The following is a 24,197-nucleotide window of genomic DNA, read 5'->3' on the forward strand; positions in this document are numbered from 1 at the left end:
AACACCACTACAAGACATTCTTGATGATAAATAATTTTCATTTCCAACAAGGATTCAGGTGATATGCATTTTATTAGCCTCCTCTTCCAAAAAATACTAAAATTACAGGTACCCCTGTAAGCTATCATTTTTACATACACTAATGGTGATACAAAAAACTTATTCAACTCTATAGGTTCAACCAAAGGGATGTGTGACATATATTTTTTTGACTTTAAGAGTAAAGGCTTTTTATATAACATGGACTGTTTCACTTTGGTATTTTCAATACATAATCCAACACTTCTCACTGCCACATGTACATCTTGTTTCTTGCCAAAAAATAAAAGGTAGACTTGACTCATCTACCCACAACATCTCCAGTGAAAAGGAGTAAAACTCCCAAATGGCATGAGAAGAGCAGGAGGGTGGTCAAACTTCCCAGAGGGAGATATTAGAATAAAGCTGATTACAATAAAATAGCTGAATACATGTTCAAACAAGAACCTTTCTATCACAGTTACCCTCAAACAGTTAACTCTTTGTAAAACACATCCAGGACAAACTCACACAAAGACCAGGAATTACCAGGGACTTCCAGTGGACACACAAGCAGTCTGGTGACTAATGACCCTAACACCTCTTCAGGGGGGTACTGGAATATATACAACAGTATTTGAAAGCTCAGGTCCATTACCTTTCTATGGTTTACTATTAATTAAGCTCACTGCCAGCAGTCTCCTGTGAACTAATTTTTAAATATGTTTATCACAAGGAAAACAAATCTATAACTCTCAAAGTTAGCTCTTTATTACCACTGATAAATGAAAGCAATAACATTTTCAACCTCATCACATCAGAGAAACACCCTTCCCCACACAGATGTTAGTTTAACTCAGCAAAGCCTCCTGAACACAGTCAAACAGGATATAGCTCACTTTGACAATCAAACCCCTTTTCCCTCAAGAACTCAGTGTTGTGAAACATTCTTCAATTCCAACCTGCATTTTAAAAATGAAGACTATTACTACATCCAATATACACTTAATTTTTTTTCTACCTTTCATGCTTTACACCTTTGATTTTAAGCCTGAGGAGTGCTGGTAGCCCAGTACCTTGAATCCATCTTCTCAACAAGACAAGAGTGAGCTTTACTCTGCCCATACAAAGCCATCATGGGTGCCATTCTGGAAGGCAGTGAGTGCCCTCATCTCCCATTGATGTCAGACCACATGATGCTTCAAGTATTGAGGGCTATTGTTCAGTCCATTTCTCCCCCATCTTGTGAGGTCCTGCCATATATTCATTAGAAAAGGCCATACACAACAGTACACTGAAATAAAACAAAAACCTAAGACCTTCAAGTACTTGTGTTTATGGAACTCTCACCATCCACAGCGTAATTCAAATAAGGGCAGAGTCCACAGTGCAACCAAACATGCAAGGACTTAAATGGCTTTATTTTCTTAAAGAAATGGTATAGTTTGTAAGAGTCAAGAAGCCCTCCCAATGCATTTCCTTACGTAAATAGGTAGTGACACTGTAAATCCCGAATTCAGTAACAACACCAAAGAGAGACCCCACATTTCTGAATCAGTCAACTTGGTAACAATATCTACACATCACTATAATACAGAACTACCATTTACTCCAATTCCTCATTTGAAAACAAAGCTGCACTGGTAAGGCCCTATGTACCGTCACCTATTATTACTGTAAAGCTTTGGTTTGTACTCATAAAAGGAGGCTGTCACTTGTTTTGGAGGGAGAAGAATAAGGAAAGACCTGTGGATCAAAGCCCAACTTACTTAAGGAGGTGTTTTACATCCAAAATCTTCTCGTCGGGATTTGCACTTAAATCAATTTTCTAACCTGTTCTAACCAACATTTTTCCCTGTTGTACCCACCAAGAAGAGTTACAACAATACAGCCTCAAACAACCGCATGGCTGTCCGGAGAAAAAGAGTTACAATATTTACTCAAAGGCACATCTGCTGGAGTCCTGCCAGCCGGCCAGCCCCGGCACAGCGGCTGCACGGCGGAGTTTCACTTTTGCCCTGCCAAGAAGCGGCTGTGGAACATCACCGGCGGTGGTGCTCAAGGCAGAAAAGCCCCTTCGGGTTCGGTTTTACCGAGCCCCCAGGAGACACCCGACTTCGGGGCACGGCAGCAGCCGCCAGAGCCAGGCTAGGCTGGCCTCGCCAAAGGGCAAGGCACCCGCGGCACCCCTCGGGGACCAGCTACCGGCGCTCCCGCCAGCAGAAAAAGCGAAAGGGTCGGGAGCACAAAACAAGCATCGAAAGCCGAAGAGCAAACACGGGAGAGTTTTATTCTCCACCGGAAAAGGAGGACCCCCGCCCGCTGCCTTCCCACCTTGGGGCGGGGGGCCCGGGGCCCGCGCTGCCCGGCGGGGTGGGCGGGGGCAGCCGCTGCCCTCCCCTGCTCCCGCCCCGGCCCCACTCACCGGCCGTCTCGGCCGCGGCCGGCGTCCCCGCCACGCCGTTCAGGTAGAGGATGGAGAGCAGGTGGGGCTGCGTCTTCTCCAGGGCCACCCGCAGGTCCTGGAAGTGGTCCCGGTCCTTGCCCAGCAGCAGGGCGATGAGCAGCTCGGCCTTCCCGCCGCCCGCCGCCTCCAGGTCGCGCAGGTCGCGGGGGCCGAGGGCGCCGGCGGCCTCCAGCAGCTCCACCACCTTGTCCACCTCGGTCATGGCCTGCGCCAGGCTCTGCCGGCACTGGGCGAGCAGCTCCTTGTGCTTCGGCTCCATGGCCGCTGCAGGGCCGCCGCCGCCGGCCAAACTTCGCCCGCCCCCGGCCCCGCCGCTCCGCCACCGCCGCCCCCGGGGAGGCGCGGGCCGAGGCGGGGCGGGCGCCGCCGGCCGCCCTCCTCCGGCACCCGGCGCCCCCGCAGCGGCCCCCGGCGAAACTTCGTCCGGAGAGGAGGAGCGGAGCTGGGACGGGACCTGGGCCGAGGGCGGCTTTGCCTTCTCCTCTTCCTCCTCCTCCTCCAGCTGGCGGGGGGCGAGCCGCCGTCAGGGGCTGCTGCTCCTCTTCCTCCTCCGTCTGGCGCCCCGCTCGCCTCCTTTCCGCCCCCCCGGGCGGCGAAACAACTTCTCCTCCTCCTCCTCCTCTCGCCTGCCCGCGGGAGGGGACCGCCGGGAGCGGAGCTGCGGGAGCGCCGCCGCTTGCCGGCACCCCGCACCCCGCGGGGCGGTCGGGGTAACTTCTGTCCGCCGCAGCCGCAGCCGCACGGCCGGGAAGGGGTGCGGGGAGACGGGCTCAGCTCTAGGCGCCTCCTTTCATCGGCGGGCGCACGCAGCCATATTGGCTACACAAAGCTGCCGCCTGCGCCGAGACGGGGCTGCGGCGCGGCATCGCATCGCACCGCCCGCCCCGCGCCGCCCGCCCGCCGCAGCGGCCCCGCTGCCCGGCCCGCTGTGGCCCGGCCCGGCCCGGCCGCCGCCCGCCCCCCGGCCGTCAGTCAGGGCCGCCCTCGGCCCCCGTGCGGCGCCGAGCGGAGCGGGGCGGGCCGGGGGAAGGACCCGCGGCGCGGCCTGCGGGAGGTTCCGCCGCTCCTCCCTCCGGGGCTCCGCCGGGCCGGGACGGGGTGCCCGGCCCGGGTGTCTCGGCGGCGAGACAAAGGCGGCGCTGCCGCGCTGGGGCCGGGCCGGGGCCGGGCGGGCCGAGGCGCTGCCCTCTCCCGCAGGCAGCGGCCGCCTGTTGAGGCTGCCGGCGGTGCGGCGGCGGGGCCGGAGGCTGCACCGAGCGGCAGCTCCAGGAGTCAAGATTTATTTCGTCCTGAACATCAAATAATCAAAGCTAAATACCAAAATAATAACATACTGCTCGGGGCCTTTGTCCATTAGAATTTGTAAAAACAAAAGTTTGCTAACGTGATCTAAACACTAGCAATGGCTGTGGGCTCCTCTTCCTTGTAAATTTCTTCAGCGTTCCATGAATGACCAGAGACCGGGTGATTTACAAACAGAATACACATGTGTCCCTACGCAGCCGTAGCAGGAGGACGCAATTGTTTAGCAAAGAAACAGGAGAGTAACAACTTTTCTGTCTGAAAGTAAATGGGCTGCCAACATCACTTTCCCCAAATATTACCTTAATTTGCAAACAGGGAGGGAAACAGATTGCAGAATGACCAGAAGCAGTTCTTATCTTAAATTCGTATTTCATACTTTTCAATTACACTGAAAGGGCATTACTGGTAGTGGTGTTAACCCAATTACACCAAGAAGGAACCGCAGTTATCTGACAGTCTCCCATCAACCACCCCGTGATGCATTTGGGGTCTAGAGACCTGGACACAGTGAGGTACAAGGGAAAGCCCTTGTTCCCTAAAATTTCCTGTTAACACGGTGTGGTAACATTGAGAGAATTCAGGTCCTGAACTGAGCTTCAAGCCACTTTATGTAGTTCAGTAGATGATGATTTCTCTTATGTAAAACCACCTTGGGTTACATGCACAATTATGCATTCTACTTCTGGTGAAGGCTGATAAAGAAGAGGAGTTAGGGATTATTCTCAACCCTAAGTCATTATTAACAACAATACTTGGAACTATGGTATGATTTTGAAACAAATATTTTCACATTTAGTCCATTCATTTTTATTTAATGCTCTTGTAGACTAATTTCTTCTGATTTTGCATCCATGTTTTTTTCAACAACTTTCTTTGCTATACAAAATACATAGAGATTACCTTTGTTGTCTAAAGATTAATGTTACAAATTGCTGCAAACTATGTTAGTCTAGTCTATTTGAATTTATCAGAAAATCTGCTTATTTCTCTGTAGTAAGTTGGGCAGTTTAGTCAGTCAGGTAATTGTACATTCCACAAGTGCTAGTTAACCAGTGTGCATTGTGTTGGCTTCACAGCATGGGTGAGAAGTGAAAGCTGCCGGGTGTCACCCCCTCGAGTGCCTGCCAGTGCCAAGGCAGGTCCCTCTGTGCCTGCCACAGGACACTGTACAATGCAAAGCTTTTGGAAGGCACAGGCACAGGAAGACTGAAGAAAGATTGCACAAGTTATTAAAATATGTCCTTTTTTTAAAGACTTTCTAATCTCGGCTAATCTCCTTTAACAACATTATTTTATTGTGTATGTGCTTAAATGGTTTCCTGTAAAGGAAGGGAAATATGCCATCAAATTTCATTACAAGGCATTATGTTAAGAGCCCTGCTTTAGGTCAATGCAGCAGTTCTCTGCTATTTGAAATAAAAAAACAAATCTTGATTTCTGTCTTCTGCCTGATTGGGCACCGAGGTGCACCTTTCACCAGGGGTTGCAGTAACCCAGGGATGGCATCGTTCAGGCATAACTTGGCTCTCTTGAGCTTCATTTCAAAAGCTAGAGGGAACTGTTGGCTCTGGGTAGTGCTACTCCTGCCTTTCCCACAAGTGTTTCTTAATCCTTTGCCTTGTCTTCAAAATAAGACATTCATCTTCTCATCATGGCTTGCCTGCCCCACTTTTTGCCTGCAGATCTACATCACCTGTTGCCCTTGTCAGGCAGTGCCAGGTAGCAGGTAAATCCTTGTTTTACCAGGTTGCTTTCCTTCTTTCTGGCAATGCAGTTTCTACCTTTTTGTCATATCTGAGTCTCTAACATTCCATTTGCCTTGCAAAGGGCAAATCTGCGCTCAGAAAAATTCATATAAATTTCTCATTGCACAAATGTCTCTTCCATGGGTCCAGCTGTAAGACCCTTGCCTGTCTAAGAGGGGACCTTGCTGTTACCTCAGTTACCTAACTCAGTGTAGACCTTCTCTAGCAAGTGCAGGGAAAGTCTTCGTAAGACATAGGTATACTTTGAAGACTCAAATTATGAAATGAATGCAAATTTATTATGCCAAAAGTTTATACAGTGACCTAAATTCAGATCACTACATTCAGTACCTTAGAATGCTGATATTTTCTGACAAGACACCCTTTAGACATATCTAGGCTTTAAAACAGGCTTCTTATATTCATTTTAATGGAAATTTTTATTGGACAATAGTCTTCTGTGCAAAATTAGCTGTCACTCCTCAAACATTTCCTCCTCTGCACCTGCCTGCTTACTGCTGCCCAAGTGACAGCAGCAGCTCTGCTGCCATAGGTTTCTGGTAAATCCCCTCCTCAGAATCCTCAGTTTGAACCCATCACAGATTCCAATGGCTAAAAGCAGAGAGTTTTCTTCAAGATTAGAAGATTTTAAAATTAATTTTAAATACATGGGAGACATTTCATTTGCTTTTTGGTATTGGAGCCCTTAGGATACAGGTCTTCAGTGGCAGGTATCCTGGAAATGGCTTTGTAATGAAAGCTACACTTCTTATGTAATCATAGATTCAAACAATTGTGGTTTATAGAAAAATATTGAGAGATTTACCATAATTTAATAGAAGGTTATGCAGTGTCCAAGACAGGCATATGAAAAATACAAGTAATGACCAAGTTAAGATTAGAGCTCTTTAGGTGCAATGTGAACACCGCAGAGACTTTGTCATGGGTATAACACAAAATGCAGCTAAGCACTTCTCAACAGCAGCTTATTGTTCATATTAATGTAACTGATAGACAATTAATTAGCACTTGCAGGATAGGAAGATGCTGGTTTAATGTGCCAGCAGGTCCAAGGATCTCCTTTAGCCATTAAAAAAACCCAAAACCACAATGTGAGCAGTCTGGGCAGTGCCCAGGGAAAATATTTCACCTGGCAGTATCGTATCCAGGAATGGGCTAGGCCAATAAATTCTGAGCTCCTCAGAGCTCCTGCTGAAGCTGCAGACTGAGGGAGCTACTGCTGGACATTCACAGAAGCACAAGGATCATTTATCTTCCCAAAAATGTGTAACTGTGAACTTCAGGAAATAGTTTAGCTCTTTCTTTACTGAACTTCTGTGACATACTGCATGAGGGAAAGCAGACCAGAGGATTATGTTGGCACTTTTTTTTTTCTTTTTTTTTCTTCCTGTAGCCATCAAACCTACCAGTCACTTCATCTTCAACTGTACTAGGCAGTTTTCAGATGAAAATTACTATGGTCTTTTCCCACTCTGGGCAAATTAAAATGAAGATGAAACAGTTATTTCAGTCAGCTTCAACAAGGAAAGGAAACATTCTGCTGAAGTTTTTAGATTCCCCCCTGGGCTGTTCAAAAAGCAAATAAAAAACTTGTTTTACTTAATCAACTTGTTAAAACAGAAAGAAAAGGCCTTCCTCAAGGGCAGAACAGCTGGCAGGAAGGTGTTTGTTTGTCTGGGGTGAGGAAGGGGAGAAGAAAAGGGTAGGTAAATGGTCTCCTCCTGGAGCTGTGAATACACACTGTCACTTCTATTTCTGTGACAACTGCTTCCAAAAACAGGCAGCGAAAGAAAACCAGAAACCCTATGGAGGCACATTGGTGGCGGTTCCGCAGGGGCGTAAGGATTTCAGCTTTTGTAGGGAAGACACTGCAAGCAAATCCCAAGCACCCATCTGCTCAGAACAGACCAGGGGCGTGATTTAATTTTCTATGGGAGACTGGGCTGGCTTGTGATGTGGTTAACTTCTATAAGCAAGCAGATGTTAAACAGCCCCTTTCAAAGCTGTTGCTTGCAGTTTGTTATTGCTTCAGTTTCTAGGTCACTTTTCAAGTCAAGGCAAGAGATTATTTATACCAATCATTTGCTTTTACTTCTTTTAGCACTAATGGGGAGATAAAAGCAAATGGGTGCCCTAAACATCCTTGGGCAACTTCTATAAGCAAGCCATGCACAAACTGGGAGCTTGTAAGAAGAAAACCCAAACTGCAGTTGAAGAAGATAGTCAAATACAATAGTAAAGTTTCCAGAGAATGCCTCAGTACATTTTCACCATCTTCACTGGTTTTCTGTCAGCAGTATTTTCAAACTGGATTTGAATCCGAAGGCTCTTGAAGAAGCAAAAGTATTTCCTTATGTTACATCTCTCAGCTCTGCTAAGAATTATGTATGTACTTTTAACAGCAAGTTAAAAGTAGTTCCCCTGCTCACGGACATAAAAGGGTTTAAGAATTGAATCCTTGTCAATTGCAAAGTAAGTTTTCCAGAGATTCCAACTGAACTCAAACAAAACAGCTTTAGTAAAATCAATATTCCTCAAAAATTCCAGGGTAGTCCAAGTATCTCTAGTCCAAGCTCAAAGAGCTCCCTGAGGAAATGGTGACAGGTGTGCAAGCACCTGTGGTTCTCTGTTTGTCCAGATACCATGCAACACCTGTCTGATACACATGCCTGAAGAGCTCAGCCCACAGCTCATCTGTTTTGTAATGCTTAAGCCAAAGGCATAACAGAGGTGGCAGCCCATTACCTAAAAACCCCAGAACCCAGCAGACAGATCCCCGCTTGAGAATAGACCACTACTCAGATGTGGTTGGGCTGCAAAAGCTCCTCATGCATGGAGAAAGATAAACAGGATTGCGGGGAGCTGGAGGGGATTATTATTGCTTCATAATAAATGCTCTAGCATTCTGAATTCATCTGGTTTATGACACAGGAGAAGCATTTCTAGTGTACTTCCATGAATTTTGCAGAGTTTTACAAATGCCTGTGAAAACCAAACGTAGGTGGTCAGAACATGCTGGACTTGCAGCAGATCATGTGTCCTACTCATAGCCAAGACTTGAACTGCTACTTGACAGTAATACATGATTTCTGTTCATATAAATACTGCATGAATTTGATATGCTTCTGATTTGAGAAGCAATTTTTACTTTTAATATTGCAGGATATTCCTTGGGCAGGAGAGGGAAATGATTTTTGTAGGAGGAAAACAGAGCACTGGGATGACAGCGAGAATAAAGTCAAAGAGAAACCCCTGTACAACTTGCTGCAGTCAATTTGCTCAGACAAAGCAGACCATGGACCAAGATGAAACTTAAGACTGGAGGGTGTTCAAAGTGACAAAAATACTGGACTTAACCAAAACCAGTTCTGAAAATAGTAATGAATGTGAAATGAAGTAACTCCTAAACTACACTCTCATTTGAAAGGCAAAAGTGCTATAGTCTGTGCTTCAGCCTACATGCCTTGGAGGGATGGGAAAGCCATCAGAGCTCCAGAATGAAATAATGTCTCAGTTTGGCACAGCGGCAGCTGCATTACCAGCTTCCACAAGGTTTGGTTATCCAGTTGAAAATGAAATACAGATCCTCAACCTATCTCTATTTTTCCCTGCATAACACAAATGTAAAAATTAAACATTAAACAGTTCAAGTTAGTATTTTTAAAATAAAAATGGCACAATAATTTGGAACTTAAATTTTTATAAATACCAAGATTTGTCAGAATTGAACAACAAACAAACAACTCCCAAAACAAATAGAAAATCCCCAATTCAATACTAAATGGAAAAGACCATGGCCCAGAATAAGGAGAAATGTCTGAGACAAAGTCCTGAGTGGCATGGAAGCTTTCAAAAGAATTTAAGTTAAAATGGTTCTTTCTGAATCAAGTCTGCAGCAATGATATTTAGAAAAGTGTTGTGCAAGTGTTTGAAACTTATAAAGATGCATTAACTGGTGGGAGTTTGATGGACAGAAATATTTAATATAATGCATATATCAAAGCTATTCCAGTTCTGCTGAGTTCTCTAATTGGTTTCCAGGGGACTTGCACTAAGCCCCAATTTGGTAATAAAAAGACCATGCAAAAGAATAACCGAAATAAAAAGTCTCCAAATCTGCTAGTCTCCATATTCCATGAAAGTGAAATACACTTCATCAGCAAGGCAAGCCAAATATTATCCTTTTTACCGTGGGCTATTTGTACTTTTAGAATTTTTTTCCCTTAACTCACCTTCAGAGCTGCCACCCTCCCCTTCCAGGATCATTAATGGCAGCCAAGAGCTTCCCTGCTTTGTCCTCTCCTTTTCCAGCTGAAGTCAGTGTCTGTCTTGCAGCTGACTTCAAGAGCACCAACTACCAGCCTTTTTGACTTTCTCTGGAAGATGAAAGAATGAAAAGAACTATACACAGCAGATACAAATCACATTCTTTAATCCCCACATCTTTGCAGTGTTATCCACTAAGTACTCCTTATAACATGTATGGTCTCACAAGCATAGTCCCTTCACTCACCTTGATGATTCTATCATCTCCTCTCACAACCATATTGCTCAGGAGAGACTATTCGAATTTAATAGCTTTTAACAGACTGAATCCAAAGTCCAGAGAGTCTAAAGATTTCCCCAGGTTTCAAAAGTCTGTGCCAGCAACAGTTAACTGATGCTACATGTGCCAGCTACCTCCCGAGCTGCTGTGCTGCTCATCCTTCCCCACACTTATTTCCAACAGAAGACATACAAACACAAGCAAGGGAGAAGACATTTGTGCCAGCTAAGCAGGAACGCTGAAGAAGAAAGCAGAAACAGGCTAAAGACAAAAGTAACTGGAGATCCAAAGGCCTGAATAGAATTTTTAGTGCTTACAAAGAGCCACATGAAGCAGGGATGCCTTTCATGTCAGTTTAAAGTACAAATATATTACCTTATTATATAAGGTCATATTTTTTTTCAAAAGTTATTTGACCATAGCTGTAATTTTGATGGCAGTAGATTTCCACATCCAGATGTGCTGAGGAGATGTTTCTTCCTTGAGTGGTTTAATTATCCTCCAGGCAAGTGTTCACGGTAACCTTGCATGGCTGAGCTGAATCCAGCCAGTGGCAGTATGGTTGACATAGCACTGCTGCAGGGAAGCAGTGTCACCAGCAGTGACAGTCACCACGGGTCCAGAAGGGAGGAATCTGTGGGAGAAACAAGGACAAGGAGACAGAAATAAATGCAAAGGGAACTAGAAAATGCACAGCAGTAGCGTAAGTCAGAAGAACTATGTATCTTATGAAAAATAAAAGTTTAAAGAAAGTCTCTGATGTAACTGAAAAATATCTGCATGAGTTGAAAATCTGGAAGAATGGCATATGGGAAAAGGGAGCAAGTGACTGTGTGGGCTTGTCAAGGTACCTACACATACAGCAGATATTTTAGCACCATTGAATTGGAAAAGGGCAGGGATCAGGGCAGAGTGAGGGGTGAGGTGTGTCCTTCCTTCCTTCCCATGAGAGACCCCCTACCCACTGTGCCCTACACAAATAAGTCACACACTGTCCCTGCTTCAAGCCTGCACCACGACACGACCAGAGCCACCCTCGTCACTCCCAATACTGTCAGCAGTTCACTGTGGGGATGCTGTCAGTCAGCCTGAGCCAAAGAATCCCCTGCCCCTGACACACCAGGATGAATCACACCACACTAATCAATTCCCAAAACCCAACAAACCCTGGAATAATAAATCAAGAAAAGTAATTTCGAAGTCTCACAACTAATTCTGACATTTTCTGGGACTCCTGAAGTTCACCAGCACAATTTCACTACTGCTTTTCCATTTTTTGGCAATTAATTTTGTTTTGTTTGTAAAAATCTATACAATTTAACACTTAAAATGGATGCCCACTGAGAAAATTGTCCTATGTATCAAAAGATTAAGCAACCAACCTACACTTTCAGTGGTTAATAGTCCAGGTACCTGCTGCTTTCACACCAGCTTTATTTCTGGCCAATGCTGTCTCCACCTGACAAAACAGCTCTATCACAGAGGAGAAAGAACTTTGGTATGAAACCTTGAGGGGTACCCCAGCTTTCTGTGGACCCTGAAAGCCAGAGTGAGAGAGGCACCTGCATGTCTTCTTTTATCCATAAGGAATAAGATTCCTCCACACTCTCTGTTTCTGAAACCAACATAAAAATTAGGACAGTTTGCAGTAAATATCTGCCACCACAGTGCTACAATCAACAGCAACAACAGAAAAACCTACACAGAATAGCATTCCTTTATAGATTTCCTTGAATTACCCGTCTGCTCTTCATACACGTTGTCACCTCTCTTCTAGGAAGAGACACAATGAAAGGAATTTTATGGATGTAATTTCTACCTCTTGTCCCAAGAGCATGACTTACGTATTATTAAAAACACCTCAGCTAAGGATTTTCTAGGAAAATTTCTGATCTAACTGCAGGTATCAACACATTTTAAAAGATTCCTATTTGCCTGCTAATTATTGCTATGGTCTTCCACATGAGCTGTACCAGAACCCAAAAGGAAAAGCAGTTTTTACACTTAGCAGTAGCAATCACTGTAGTTCAGCAGCTGTAATTATGCACAGTTGGTTGAAAGAGCTTTATAACTAAACAGATACAATACCTGAAGGAATTAATTCAGAGTTATTGCTCATTATTAACAGTCATCTACAAAATGAATGATTTAACTATAATTTGTCACAGCCACTAAGAGCAATCCCCAGGACAAATGACAAAATCTTAGCTCTCAGGAAGGAATGAACACCTTTCCTTTTCCCAGGAAAAGGAAATTTCCATTACTTCACTAGGACTCCTTAAAGAGATTATGAGTATCTGTGTCTGACTTTACCCAGCTGCCATCTGTTTCCTCTGCAAGCAGATCTGATTTTTCACCCTGCTTCCATACACATTTGCTTATTTCTGCATTTCCTGTCTTTTCAGCTTCCTCCCCTCCATCCTCAACACCTGCAAAAACCACCGTATTCCTGGACAGTCCTGTGCACTGTCCTTGCTTCCAAAAGGAGCATATGCAGTTATTCCTGATCCTGAAGGCTGGGGCTCCCTGACAGACTCTTTGGATGAAGAAACACCTTCTACATCTGATGCACACAGAAGTACCGGTGGTGGTCAAGGCAAAGCAGGGTCAGAGGAGCTCAAGGCCCACAGAATAAGCACAGCCAGCCAATGCCAGGTTCTCACCACTGAACTGAGTCACAAATCTGACAGGAACTAACTACAGGCACCCTTGCAGCTTTCAGACATTCAAGTGGAAGTCATCTTTCATAAATCTTGCTGGTTTCAGCTGTCTGTACACAGAGAAGAACACCTGTTTCATATTATTTCCAGTCCTAACCATCGGTCTCTTGCATCGATCAGCATCACCTTCCAATGTTTTTAATGCAGCCTTGCCTTGGAGTTCAGCAGCAGTGAAGGATGTGAGGCACTCCCGAGCCAGCTGCCAGAACTTCACGCTTCAGAGCAGCCCTGGGAGCTGGATCTCAGCGCCCGCTGGAGAGACTGAGCACAGACTGGAACCATCTCGGCTGCGTGGGAGACGTGTCCCCACTCACTGCAGATTCCCTGCTCCATCACCTCACAGGAGCACTCTGACATTCTTTCAAGAGTGACTGTAGCCTTAAGCTTTTTGTTTGTTTTTAAGCCAGACAGACAAAAGATATGCAAGTGAAAATTCTACTGATTAATGAAAAAAGCCTGAGGACTCTGCCTTTTCCTTCTTAAGTAAATACAATCTCTATCTCCTTCCTCATGTACATCATTTTAACAGGTACTTTTCCCTCTCACAGTTACATTTCAGTCCTGATATTGAAAAACCCCTTTTTTCAAGAGAAAAAAATAAAGACGCTATCCAATACCTCTTTTCTCAAAAGAAAACGCTGCTCTCTAGTGGAAGATAACAATATGAACTAATTCCATTAGAAGGAATGTTATAAAATTTTCATTTTATCAGTTACAAGAAACTTTGATTCATTTTCACAAGCACTGAAACACAAAAGTAGCAGAGCTGGTTTGTTTTCTATGAGTCTTTCAGACTGGCCTGTGAAATTTTGGTATTCATTCTTCCAGATAAACTTGCTATGTGTTTGTATCAGTACCACACTCGCATCCAAATAACCTGCCAAGTATTGGCACATTTAAATATTGACATATCTTATAATTCAGTCCCTTTTAGTTTTTCTGTTCTTAGACAATATAATAATAGGCCCATTTTTCTTGTTTTCTTTTTTTCCCAACATATTTAATTGCCAACAGACTTTCCTAGATCTGAATACAAAGCTCAGCCAACCACTTTGAAAACAGTTTAGTTACCTGCACAGAATAATTTAGGCAAATATGCAAATACTATGAAAATCTGTATCCTGTTTGCTATGGGTTTCTAAAGACATTCCTGTCTACAAGCACAGTGATACAAAATTGAGGAATTCCTGTTGCAGAAGTTCCTTCAACTTCTACTGAAACAGTGACAAATGGTCAGACATCAAGGAGTATTTGTCCTGAAACAGCCAAATTTTATCCTACTTGTAGTTAATTTATAAAGCACAGCATTCATACGCTATCCTCTTCTTTTGTTCTTTATGCACAGATCAGAAAAAAGGGGAATAGCCCTCTTTCTACTAAATTTTTTGAAGTTATGGACCAAAGTAGCACAATTCTGTATTTACTTCCAATTTTCCACAGTCACAACAGGAAGCCCATAGAGCACACGCAGCTATTTTCTTCTGTCTCTGCAGATAAGAGACGTGTGAAGTAGTTTCCTGATTAACACACCAAGAAAATATTTAATGACAAGTTTAAATTTGTTTTAAAACAGACAGAAAAAATGAAGATGAGAAAGCAGGATATGGATCTTTGAAAACAAATTTATTTCTTGAAAATTTACACTTCACTAATTTCAATTACCACATTAGTTAGAAAATAGAAATGTGAAAAACTGTTTATTTGAAAAAAATTAAACTCAAACGAAAGCTAAAAAAATGAATAAACATGGAAATTTTAATATTCTGAAGTTCCATTTCTTGACTGTTAAAACTGACCCTTAAAAAAGCTGCTTATGAGTGAAATACAACAGCTAATTTGTTTACTGACTGTACAGAGAGCTCAAACAATATTTACTAATTCAGAGTGCTCTTGTAAACAATCTATTTTTGGTTGAAACACTCATGAGACTCAGAGCATGCTCTGAGGACAAGACATAATGACTTTAAGCAAGATAGGATTTATATTACTTATTCATTTACGTTGTAAATACCTGAGATTTAAGCTCAATAATTCTCTACTGTCTCACTAACTAAGCAAATAAAAGAAATGGAGGTTAGATCATCCATAAATTAATTATACAGAAATATAATACACTCTTAAATAAAAAGAGGCAGAAGTAAAGAAGGTTCACATATTCTTTACCTCTGCCTCTTTTTATTGTCACATTTAAGACAATAAGACAATTTTACTCTTAATTTTACAACATACAGGAGTGAACCCAGCATTTAAATAGCCCATTTTCCTGTATTTACAAAAACCCCAAAACAAAACAACCAAACAAAAAAACCACCAAATCAACCAAACAAAAAACCTGAAATCAACCAACCAATAAAATGAAAAAGGAAAGACATGGTTATTTGTTCCAATACAAACTCCACTCATTTAGACCTTGCAAAGAATCTTCATTCTCAAAAATGCCAAACACTATCAGTACAATTTCCCATGATAAAACAAAATGGATAAAACTTAACCACAGGAAAGATTTATGGGCTTTCTCTCTATTTGAGATCTACATTCATTCTGAAAACTGCTAACTGAAAACTAAAGCTAAAGATGCTTCCAAATTATTTCACGGCAATGCATAAAAACAGCATTCCCTTCAATTTCTGCTTTCTAGAATAAAATAAAACTAGGTTGTTCAGATGATCCTGCTCAATTATGAAACCTTCCCAAAACTAAGACTGTCAGTTACTGATTCTAGCAGCTAGACTGTTGCTACCATATGAAAAGCTATCTATAATTCGCAATATTCTTACAACAGTCTTCTCAGAATTTAGCAGCATCCACAATGTACAGCTTCTTGTAGATATGGTCCCAAAACAGAATCCTGGGGAGGAAAATAATTTACTGGATAATAACTTGGGACAAAGAAAAACCAATTAAAACTACCAAAAGCAAAGAGCTAATATTTCAAACACTTTGAACAGCACTCCTGAACTCACTATGAATTAATCACAGACTCAGTTCCAGCTTTCTGAAGTTCCTGTTCTTAACAGCTGCAGACCTCTGCAGTTCCTGTTGAGAGGATGTTTCCAAAAGCACTCTGGGCAAATTCACAGAACACTCGTGCAATTTTCTTTTTGTTTTTTAATAAAATCTGCATACATGTGTAATAAATACTGAGTTAATACCAGCTTGTACCCATTAACAGTAACAGAAAAAGTGAACATTCTTACATGAAAAAGATGTTATCAGGTGAAATGTACTGTAAATTTGTTTCCACTCTCTGGTGCACTCTCTCCTTTCAGAGCCTGTACTAACAAGCAGTGAACAATTGGGCAATTCTTTTGGTATTATTTCCAGCTCACTCCTACTGAGACACATAGAACTGATAATACACTTTTCTTAATTTAAATTATGTTTGCTTACTATTTCTTGGTCTGCTATCTTGTTTTATGTCCAAGTTCTATGTAACAATGGGAATATGAAATTCATTCTGATCGAATATCAGAGGCCGCTGGGGAGGGTTTGATTCTTTGTCTGCTTTGTGTAACAGTTTAAAAAGTCCTGTTCCAATATTCATTGGAATCCCCATGATGATGCACTCAGAAACACCTAGGAAAAAAAACAAACACAGTGAACATTTGAACAGTAAGGATTAACAAAACTACTTTCATTTGCCCATTCTGTTTTGTGTTGCCTACAAAATGTTGAACTTCACAGCTAAGCACCAAGGCCTTCTCACTAGACAAAGTTAAATGTTATGGTCATCAGACCAGTATGTTACTTAAACAGTGTAAATTCTACAGAAAAACCTCCAGCTAACCTAAACATCTTCTGCAGTAATGAAAGCCCTTCAGAAGGCTGGTTTTTAGAGAAGGCATGTTTCATTGCAGTGCCTATAACAGGAGATGCAAGGCAAACCTACTTCACTTTCATTCTCTGACTCAGTGCTAAGGCTTCAGTCAAACCTGGCAAGTCCCCAAGCTCCCAGTGAGAAAGGCACAGAAATACTTGGGCTGTAACGCTCCTGGCATTTTCACCACTCATAAAGTGCTCCTTTTGAAGTGAAAGATTGAGTCTGTCCCAATGATTTTTGGTGGCTGTAACACTTTCACTCCAATGTGCTGACACATTTATATTCCAGATCTAGCAATGTGCACAACTGCTCCAAAGAACGTTCCACACATGAGGCAAGCTCTCAGATACCAGTGCTCCTCTCTCAGCATGCTGTTGTGATCCAAATGACATTTTTGCACATTCTCAGGAGTTTAACTAGACTGTCCTTCACATAAATGTTTAAGAAGGTAACAGTAAATAGCTGTACCTTCGAATGCACAAGGGATGAAATAAATTTGCTTAAAATTCTGACTTGATTCATGATTTGAATGTATACAAACGAAGATTTAGAAAATACTGTGCAGAAAGCATTGTTTGAAACTGGCTACACAAAGACTACCTAGACATACACACAAACTAGTTAACCTTAACACATACATATTTTTATATTTCATTAGCACCCAGAAACTCCCAATGGGCAGTTCCATTTCCAGGAGGGTAGGCATTGCATAAACAGATCTTGAAAAGGGTGAAACATGTTTTAGTTCTTTTCTCTGCTTAACCTATGAGACAGACTTTTTAACAATTCAGTCCCAAAATATATGTACCTTAGAGGAGAAGAAAATCTGAAATGAATGGCATTAAAGGCAATTAAATAGCAAAGGCATTAAAAAAAAAGACCCAAATTATTCCAAGTCCACATATTAAAGGACATGGCAAAACCACAAAATAGACAAACAGAATGCCAGAACTCATCCACTGAGTATTCTGTTTGCTGTATGTATGTGGGCATGCATACACTTGTAAATTTTCAAAATTTACCAGATTCTTTCATGAGCTCAGTAAGATGATTCAGTGGCTGCTAATGTAGTTAAATTTAAAACTCAAGAACAGATATATTTAAAAAGTAATTTCTGACAACAGGTATCTTGTCTGCAGTTAACAAAATTAATACGGATAAACAAGACTCCTAATTAAAAAACAAAGACCCACAATTTTAATTTATTTGGATTAGAAGTAAATGAAGAAGTGAAGAACTTGGCCCTTCTGTTTATTATTAGGTACAAGTGCCAAATGACCTAAGCAATCAGGTAAGAGTATAATCTTCAGCTAAGCTGAGACGGACCTGTCTTCCCACTTAGCAGAAACAAAAATGAAACCTAAATACCAAGTGAGGTACTACATTTATTCAACAGCTCTAGGTGTTGAAGATACACAAACTTTCACAATTGAAAAAACAGAACTATTGATAGTGGGACAAATTTTCCAGTATTTCACTGACATCTAGGGTAAGAAGTAAAAAGAAATTACTCAAAGTCTACTTTAAGAAACATCTAACAAATATCCAACTGACTTCAAGATCTCAGTCAGACATTAGAGGTAGAGAAACACAACAAACTTCTAGGACTTCTAGGATGAATTAGCCTCAGACCTCAAGTTTTTGACATACCAGCTGAACAGAAAGCTTCACAAAGACCAAACTACAATGTTTTGAAGAGATTTTACAGATGCTGGGTAAGGACAACAAACTGGAATGGACTTTGCAATACCTACCACAAACAGAATCCTTCTGTCCAAAGTAGGCAGCATCAAAGAGATGGTCTGCAGTCTTTTCAAAAGAAGCCAACATCAACACACTTTCCTTCATTTTTGCCAGTCCAAACCTTGTAATGCCCAGCACTTCACCCTTGATTCATGGAAAAACCCAAAGAGTAAGCCTGAGTAAATAAACATACTATCTACAATACAGGATTGTCATAATACACTGATTCACAGCTGAACATCCTGAAGGTTAATAGTCTGGTAGTAACCCATATTTACATAAAAGGAAAGCGTTTCCTCATATACATGGTTAATAGATCTTGAATATTGATTAAATCTTGAGTATTGAAAAAATTGGGAGAAACATGGCCATGAGAAAAACCTCCCACAATTATAAACTGGCTGCTGAGCTACAATCTTCAGCGGGGTCTGAGAGCACTATGCTGAATCTACCACCTATTATCTACAGATAAATCTGACCTTAGCTGCCAGGATATTACAGAAGACACTAAATCTTCCTTTTTTCACTCTCCAGAAAAAAAGGTTATTAGCTTTTTAGATTACCTTGACTTGTTTGGCCTGTGTTTGTTAGAAACATCCTGATTATATCAGGTTGCACACAGAAGCTTAAGTCAGAAGTACAGACAAAAGACTGCATGGTAGGAGCCCACCAAGTTTAAAACATGGCACTCTCATGCCTTTTTCTACTGCTGTGCTGCAGCTTCACAGAGACTGGGGACTGCTGCAGCTCAGTACAACAAAGCTCTGCACTTTTGGAACAAATCAGAACTCCAACCATTTCACCCAAACTAAACCCTTGAACTCTGGCAAATTGCAAAATCTTACTTCACTAAGTGTACTCAACTCTAAAAACCATATTGGATGTGAAAGAGAAAATCCATCAGTAAAGAGCAGATATGATTTGTACTAACACCTTGTGTAAGCCTGTTCACGTCAGCTGATTCTATGTGCAATGTCTGTACCATTTGCCTCTCACATCAAGTGCAGCTGTTACAAGCCACTCCCTGTGGGGTTTTCTGCACAGCAAGCCCTAAACTGCATGCATGGCTACCCAAACAGTTGTTTTTCACACTCATTTTCAGGACTCCTATTTTCAATGTGAAATTATTGCTCTCTACTCATTATATCAATTTGTTTTCAACCAAAGTAGATCCCCCCTCCCCAAAAGGACTAGAGTAATTACGCATTTTGTGTAAAATGCAAATACCAGCATTAGGTCAGTAAAAGTTGTAATTCTTTAAGCCCAGAATTAATTTTCATCTCCCGAGCTCACCCACCCTTCTCAAACACGATAAAATAACTTCTATAAACAGGCCAATGTAACAGAGTACAAACCTTGTAAGTCATTAGATCAGCCAGTAACATCACATGTCTCCTGTCAATGCTCATGCCATGGTTCACCATCGTATATTGAATCTCATTGATAATGGTTGTCCGAGCAGCTTCGATTCCCAGAGTTTTCTCTACCTACATGACAGAGTGTTACATGATTGTTGCATGTTACATGAATGAAGAACCAAGTGCTTGGAGTAACTATGTTCCTGGAATAAATACTGTCTGATAGCATATTGATATCCCATTTCTATGACTACTCTTTTAAACTTCCCCCTTTGAAAAATATTTATAGAAACAGCTTCTTTGAAGTGAACAGTGCTGCCAGTGAATTATTCTCTTGTGTTAATGCATTCTGACACGTATTAGTGAAATCAGGCTTCATTCCATATCAACTGCTGCATCTGAGCACAAACCAGCACTTGTAGTAAAGATGCCATGGGGAAAACCCCACAGCATCCATTTAGACATTACCTCATACGTGTTGTTAGAGGATGTTTTTGTTCCTTTCACTCCATGAGTAGCCATAACAGCTCGTAGATTATCACCTTCAACCAGAAGTTTGTATTTTTCCTTTCCACTTTGTTCATCAACATGAATGACAGCTCGGGAAACCTCTGGTATGCCTTGCACTACAACCTTCACAAAACAAAAAAAAAAACCCTAGTAACTTTGATGTATACAATAACACAGTGTAAAAGGGTAACACTTACCAGCATTCAAACCCATTGAGAAGGTCTAGTATGTGGTGTAAAGGCTCACTCAAAACACATACGAGTAAGACCTCTGGCTTTAAATACACTAGTGCAAAACTGACACTGTACTGTAAACCTTACTCACTATCTACGTTTTATATTTTGTGTCAGACATTCCCACACTCAGGTTTGGGTGTCTGAATCGTGCCAGACCCACACAAAGAAAAGGGCAAGCTGCTAACACTAAAGGTTCACTTGTCTCTGTTTTTAAAATCCAGAGTAGACAGTCTCCTCACTAAAAGGTGTAAAAATGCCAGATACTGTCATGTGGTCAAATTCTAGATGCAGCTGGAAGCAGATGTAACTATTTCATACAACTGCTGCACTTGGAATGCTTCAGGAAATGTTGTAAGGGGATTATCAGTGCTTCTGTTTTTTTTACAAGTATTAGTAAAGGATGGCTTAGCTTCAACAGCAAGGCAGTACCACCAGAACCTAAGAGTTAATGACCCAGCCTATCTTCACTGACAACACTGACAAGAATTATTTCATCCTGCCACCATGGAATAAATTATTACTACTGATTACCTCGACAAAGACACGAGACAGCCTTGGCTTTTACCTTTGGTAGCTCTTCCTTGAGGGACTGCAGCACATAGTACATGGAACTCTTGCTATTCTCACGAGGAGTCACACACACAATGGCTTCTCCGTGGACAGCAACGTCCCCGGGCTTCACTCGGAGTTTGGAGACGCAGATCGAGTAGCGCACAGTCTCTGCATTCACCTGTGCAAAAGGCAACCAGCAAACACCAGGGTTATCACAGCAGGTATCAACGTGCTCAAATAAACGGAGCAATCCTTCAGCAGATTAAAAAAAGGAAAAATGCAGGAAAACAATCTCCAAATATTCTCTTCTAAATTAATCTTATAAATTGCATGAAATAGTACCCTATGCTGAGAGTATCAGCCTGTACATTAACCCATGGATAGAAATGGCATCCCTGTGTTTGGCAAGACAAATGTATGTTCTCTCATTGCCAAATAAAGGGGAAATTATCCACTTTGCAAGGAAAAAAAAATAATGTAATGTAGTCACACAACATCCATCACCCACTTCCTTTTTTCTATATTCCCCTGGTGTGACTACTGACACAGGATTAAGAGAGCCTTTGTGATGTATCCAAGTTATAATCTTTGTAAGAACTGAACAGCTCACCTCTAATCTCAGTAGTCTAATGCGCTCTAAAGACAGCTTCACTAGGATGAAACAGTCATCTGGAAGAAACACCTCCTCAATATATTCAGAAATCTTTAAGAGACAAGGACAAAACAGTTAGCATGCAAAAATGTCTAAAATGCCCCATGGTAACTGGCCAATGCTTAAATTTAAAGCAGTAGCAATAATACAATTTTCTTACCTCTCCTAACAAAGTTTTCTCAATTCTTCCTTTAACCAGACGGGCAAAATCAGGATCATCATCTTTGTCCAACTGTGCTGTTATAATAGGGGTGCTACAAGAATAAACACACACACAAAAACCCAGCTAGGAAATTGCTCAGCTAGAGTACAGATGGCAACTGCAATTACAGCCTGCCTTATGGAATTTCTCTCTTATCTAGTGCAGTATTTAGTAAGATAAAGAGATTTTCAGCTTCTTCAGGTGTATTTAAGAAAAATTACTGTTCAGGTACTTCAGGCAGGTAAAAACAAGCAAACACACATGTACTAGTGACTGCTGTCTTGGCATATGTTATTCTAGTATTATTTAAGCATGGCTTAAATAATAGAAACAGGTATGCTTTGAACACTGCTAAGCATCAGAGCACTTCACAATAGATGAGACATCTAAGGAAATATTATACTTAGCAAATAATCACTTTGATTTTCTCTCTGGGCTTAAGTTGGGCAGACATCAGATTTTTCTTGTTTAGGTATTGGCATTGAATGATGTCTACTATATTGCTGAGGACAGGGAAATGCTATCATGCATTGCAAATTTATCCACCAGGTTTCACTTGGGCAGAGGAAGAAAAATCCCAAACAAATCAAAACAATGTTAGTACCTAATAGCCTTTGAAGCATTAATGATTTCCTTGATTCTTGGCACACCCAGAGTAATGTTCATTGAAGCAACACCAGCAAAATGGAAAGTCTTCAGAGTCATCTGTGTGCCAGGCTCACCAATACTCTGTGCACAAAGAGCTCCTACTGCAGAGCCAGGCTCCATCTGTGCCCTGGTAAAAAAACACAGAAACAGAGATGGAACCGAATAAGGTGTAAAATCCTAAGCAAACAACAACAGAAACTATTCAGGTATATTCAGATATATGAGAAGTGTGTTAACATATTATTTTAGTAAACTAACAAGAGAGGTTGAAAGACCACCAATACTTTAAGACTGATCTTGTGCAAAACAAGCAGATGCCCTGTCATATAAGCTCTCCACAGATGAAGTATAACTTCAATAACAGATTACAAAATGCTTGTGCTCTTCCTCCTAAGGATCAAGCACTGGATCCAGGATTCTCCCTTCAGGGAAATCCCATATGCTAACATTTACTTATTACAGTGAAAATGATCATTCACGTCTAAAAACACTTAAGCGAAATGTAAACAAGTACTCCTAATAAGGGAAAGCAAAAAACTGGTAATTGCTTTAAAACAATTAAGAACTTAACATATACATAAATTTTCTAGAAGAATAAAACATTAGGAAACAACTGATGGAGGTAAGCCACAAAGGAGAGATCACCCATGGCTGAATGTGAATGTCCAGATTCCAAGAAGACTAGGTAAATGAAATAAATCTCAATGGATAAAGAGAATAAAACATCCACATGAGCATTATCTTGGTAGAAACCAAGAATAACAAACAAAAGGATCCTATGAGTGCACACCAGATCAAAGAACATTTTAGAACAAAGTGGGATGTAACTCCTCAGACTGTGTAGATCAAGAACAGCTATCAAGATTCATATGAAATGGAAACGCATTTATTTAGACTTTGTTCTTCATGGACTTATTGAAGGTTTTCAAAAACCTCCTGCAAGAGGGGGAGGAAGGAAACAAGTCTGGCAGTGGGTGTAAGAATGTGAAGTGTTTAAACAATATCCTCCCTTCCTCTGAATCCTATCACTTGTGGCTTTTACCAGAATCTGCTGTCAAAACACAGTCTGTGGATGTAAGGAATGAGTAGCTAAAGGCTAAAACTGTGCTTCTTGGTATGATTACTATTACTTCAGAAGGAAGGTGCTTGAACACAAGCACATAGCATCGCATGCTCAAGAAATATAAAATGAAACAAAGCATGTTTTACAATGTAAAAGGATACCAAAAACTGTTAATGAAAGGATCTGATTTTGACTCAAGACAAATGTAAAAACCCCACCTCTTGGATCTCTAGAACTTTTGTACAAGACTCAACTCTGCCTTAACAAGCACACCTCTAGACAGTGATGCCTTTTTTATTTTTTTTGCATCCTATCTTTGTCTTGCAATGTTTGTGTCATGGGAGCCAATTGTTTCTAACTCTTTGTACTGCATTCACAACAGAACAGAACATCATATAGTAAAAATAGCAAAATACACGCCTATATTACCAACAAAACAGCAGCACTGAGAACACAGCAGGGTAAACACTCACCTCATGTATTTGTCTCTACAAGTCTCCAGAAACTTCTCTAGTTGTGTTGGAGTAATCCTATCCAGCTGATATAAAACTCTGGGCTGAAGAGAGAATGGAATAGTTGGAAAAGCAACAA

At 41.5% G+C, this 24,197-nt stretch overlaps 2 protein-coding genes across 5 annotated transcripts in view; both read right to left on the reverse strand.

The window, feature by feature from the left end:
* DLG5 (discs large MAGUK scaffold protein 5) overlaps window positions 1-2,888 on the reverse strand; it is a 96,226-nt gene extending 93,338 nt beyond the window's left edge. For both annotated transcript variants that reach the window (XM_063405925.1, XM_063405922.1), the window contains exon 1: window positions 2,444-2,888. In XM_063405925.1, the coding sequence (XP_063261995.1) occupies window positions 2,444-2,744 (301 nt within the window). In that variant the 5' untranslated portion in view covers window positions 2,745-2,888. The remainder of the gene's footprint in view (window positions 1-2,443) is intronic.
* Window positions 2,889-9,453: 6,565 nt separating this feature from the next.
* POLR3A (RNA polymerase III subunit A) overlaps window positions 9,454-24,197 on the reverse strand; it is a 37,205-nt gene continuing 22,461 nt past the window's right edge. For 2 of the 3 annotated variants that reach the window (XM_063405927.1, XM_063405926.1), the window contains 9 exons: window positions 24,080-24,162; window positions 22,500-22,670; window positions 21,854-21,947; window positions 21,652-21,744; window positions 21,055-21,219; window positions 20,212-20,376; window positions 19,741-19,872; window positions 18,397-18,529; window positions 14,425-16,398 (listed from right to left, as the gene is read on the reverse strand). In XM_063405927.1, coding sequence (XP_063261997.1) covers window positions 16,250-16,398; window positions 18,397-18,529; window positions 19,741-19,872; window positions 20,212-20,376; window positions 21,055-21,219; window positions 21,652-21,744; window positions 21,854-21,947; window positions 22,500-22,670; window positions 24,080-24,162 — 1,185 coding nt within the window. In that variant the 3' untranslated portion in view covers window positions 14,425-16,249. Of the gene's footprint in view, window positions 10,737-14,424; window positions 16,399-18,396; window positions 18,530-19,740; window positions 19,873-20,211; window positions 20,377-21,054; window positions 21,220-21,651; window positions 21,745-21,853; window positions 21,948-22,499; window positions 22,671-24,079; window positions 24,163-24,197 lie in introns of those variants that run through there. The other variant, XM_063405928.1, reaches the window with a different exon arrangement.

This window comes from Prinia subflava, chromosome 9, assembly GCF_021018805.1.
Source record: "Prinia subflava isolate CZ2003 ecotype Zambia chromosome 9, Cam_Psub_1.2, whole genome shotgun sequence".
Classification (NCBI taxonomy): domain Eukaryota; kingdom Metazoa; phylum Chordata; class Aves; order Passeriformes; family Cisticolidae; genus Prinia; species Prinia subflava.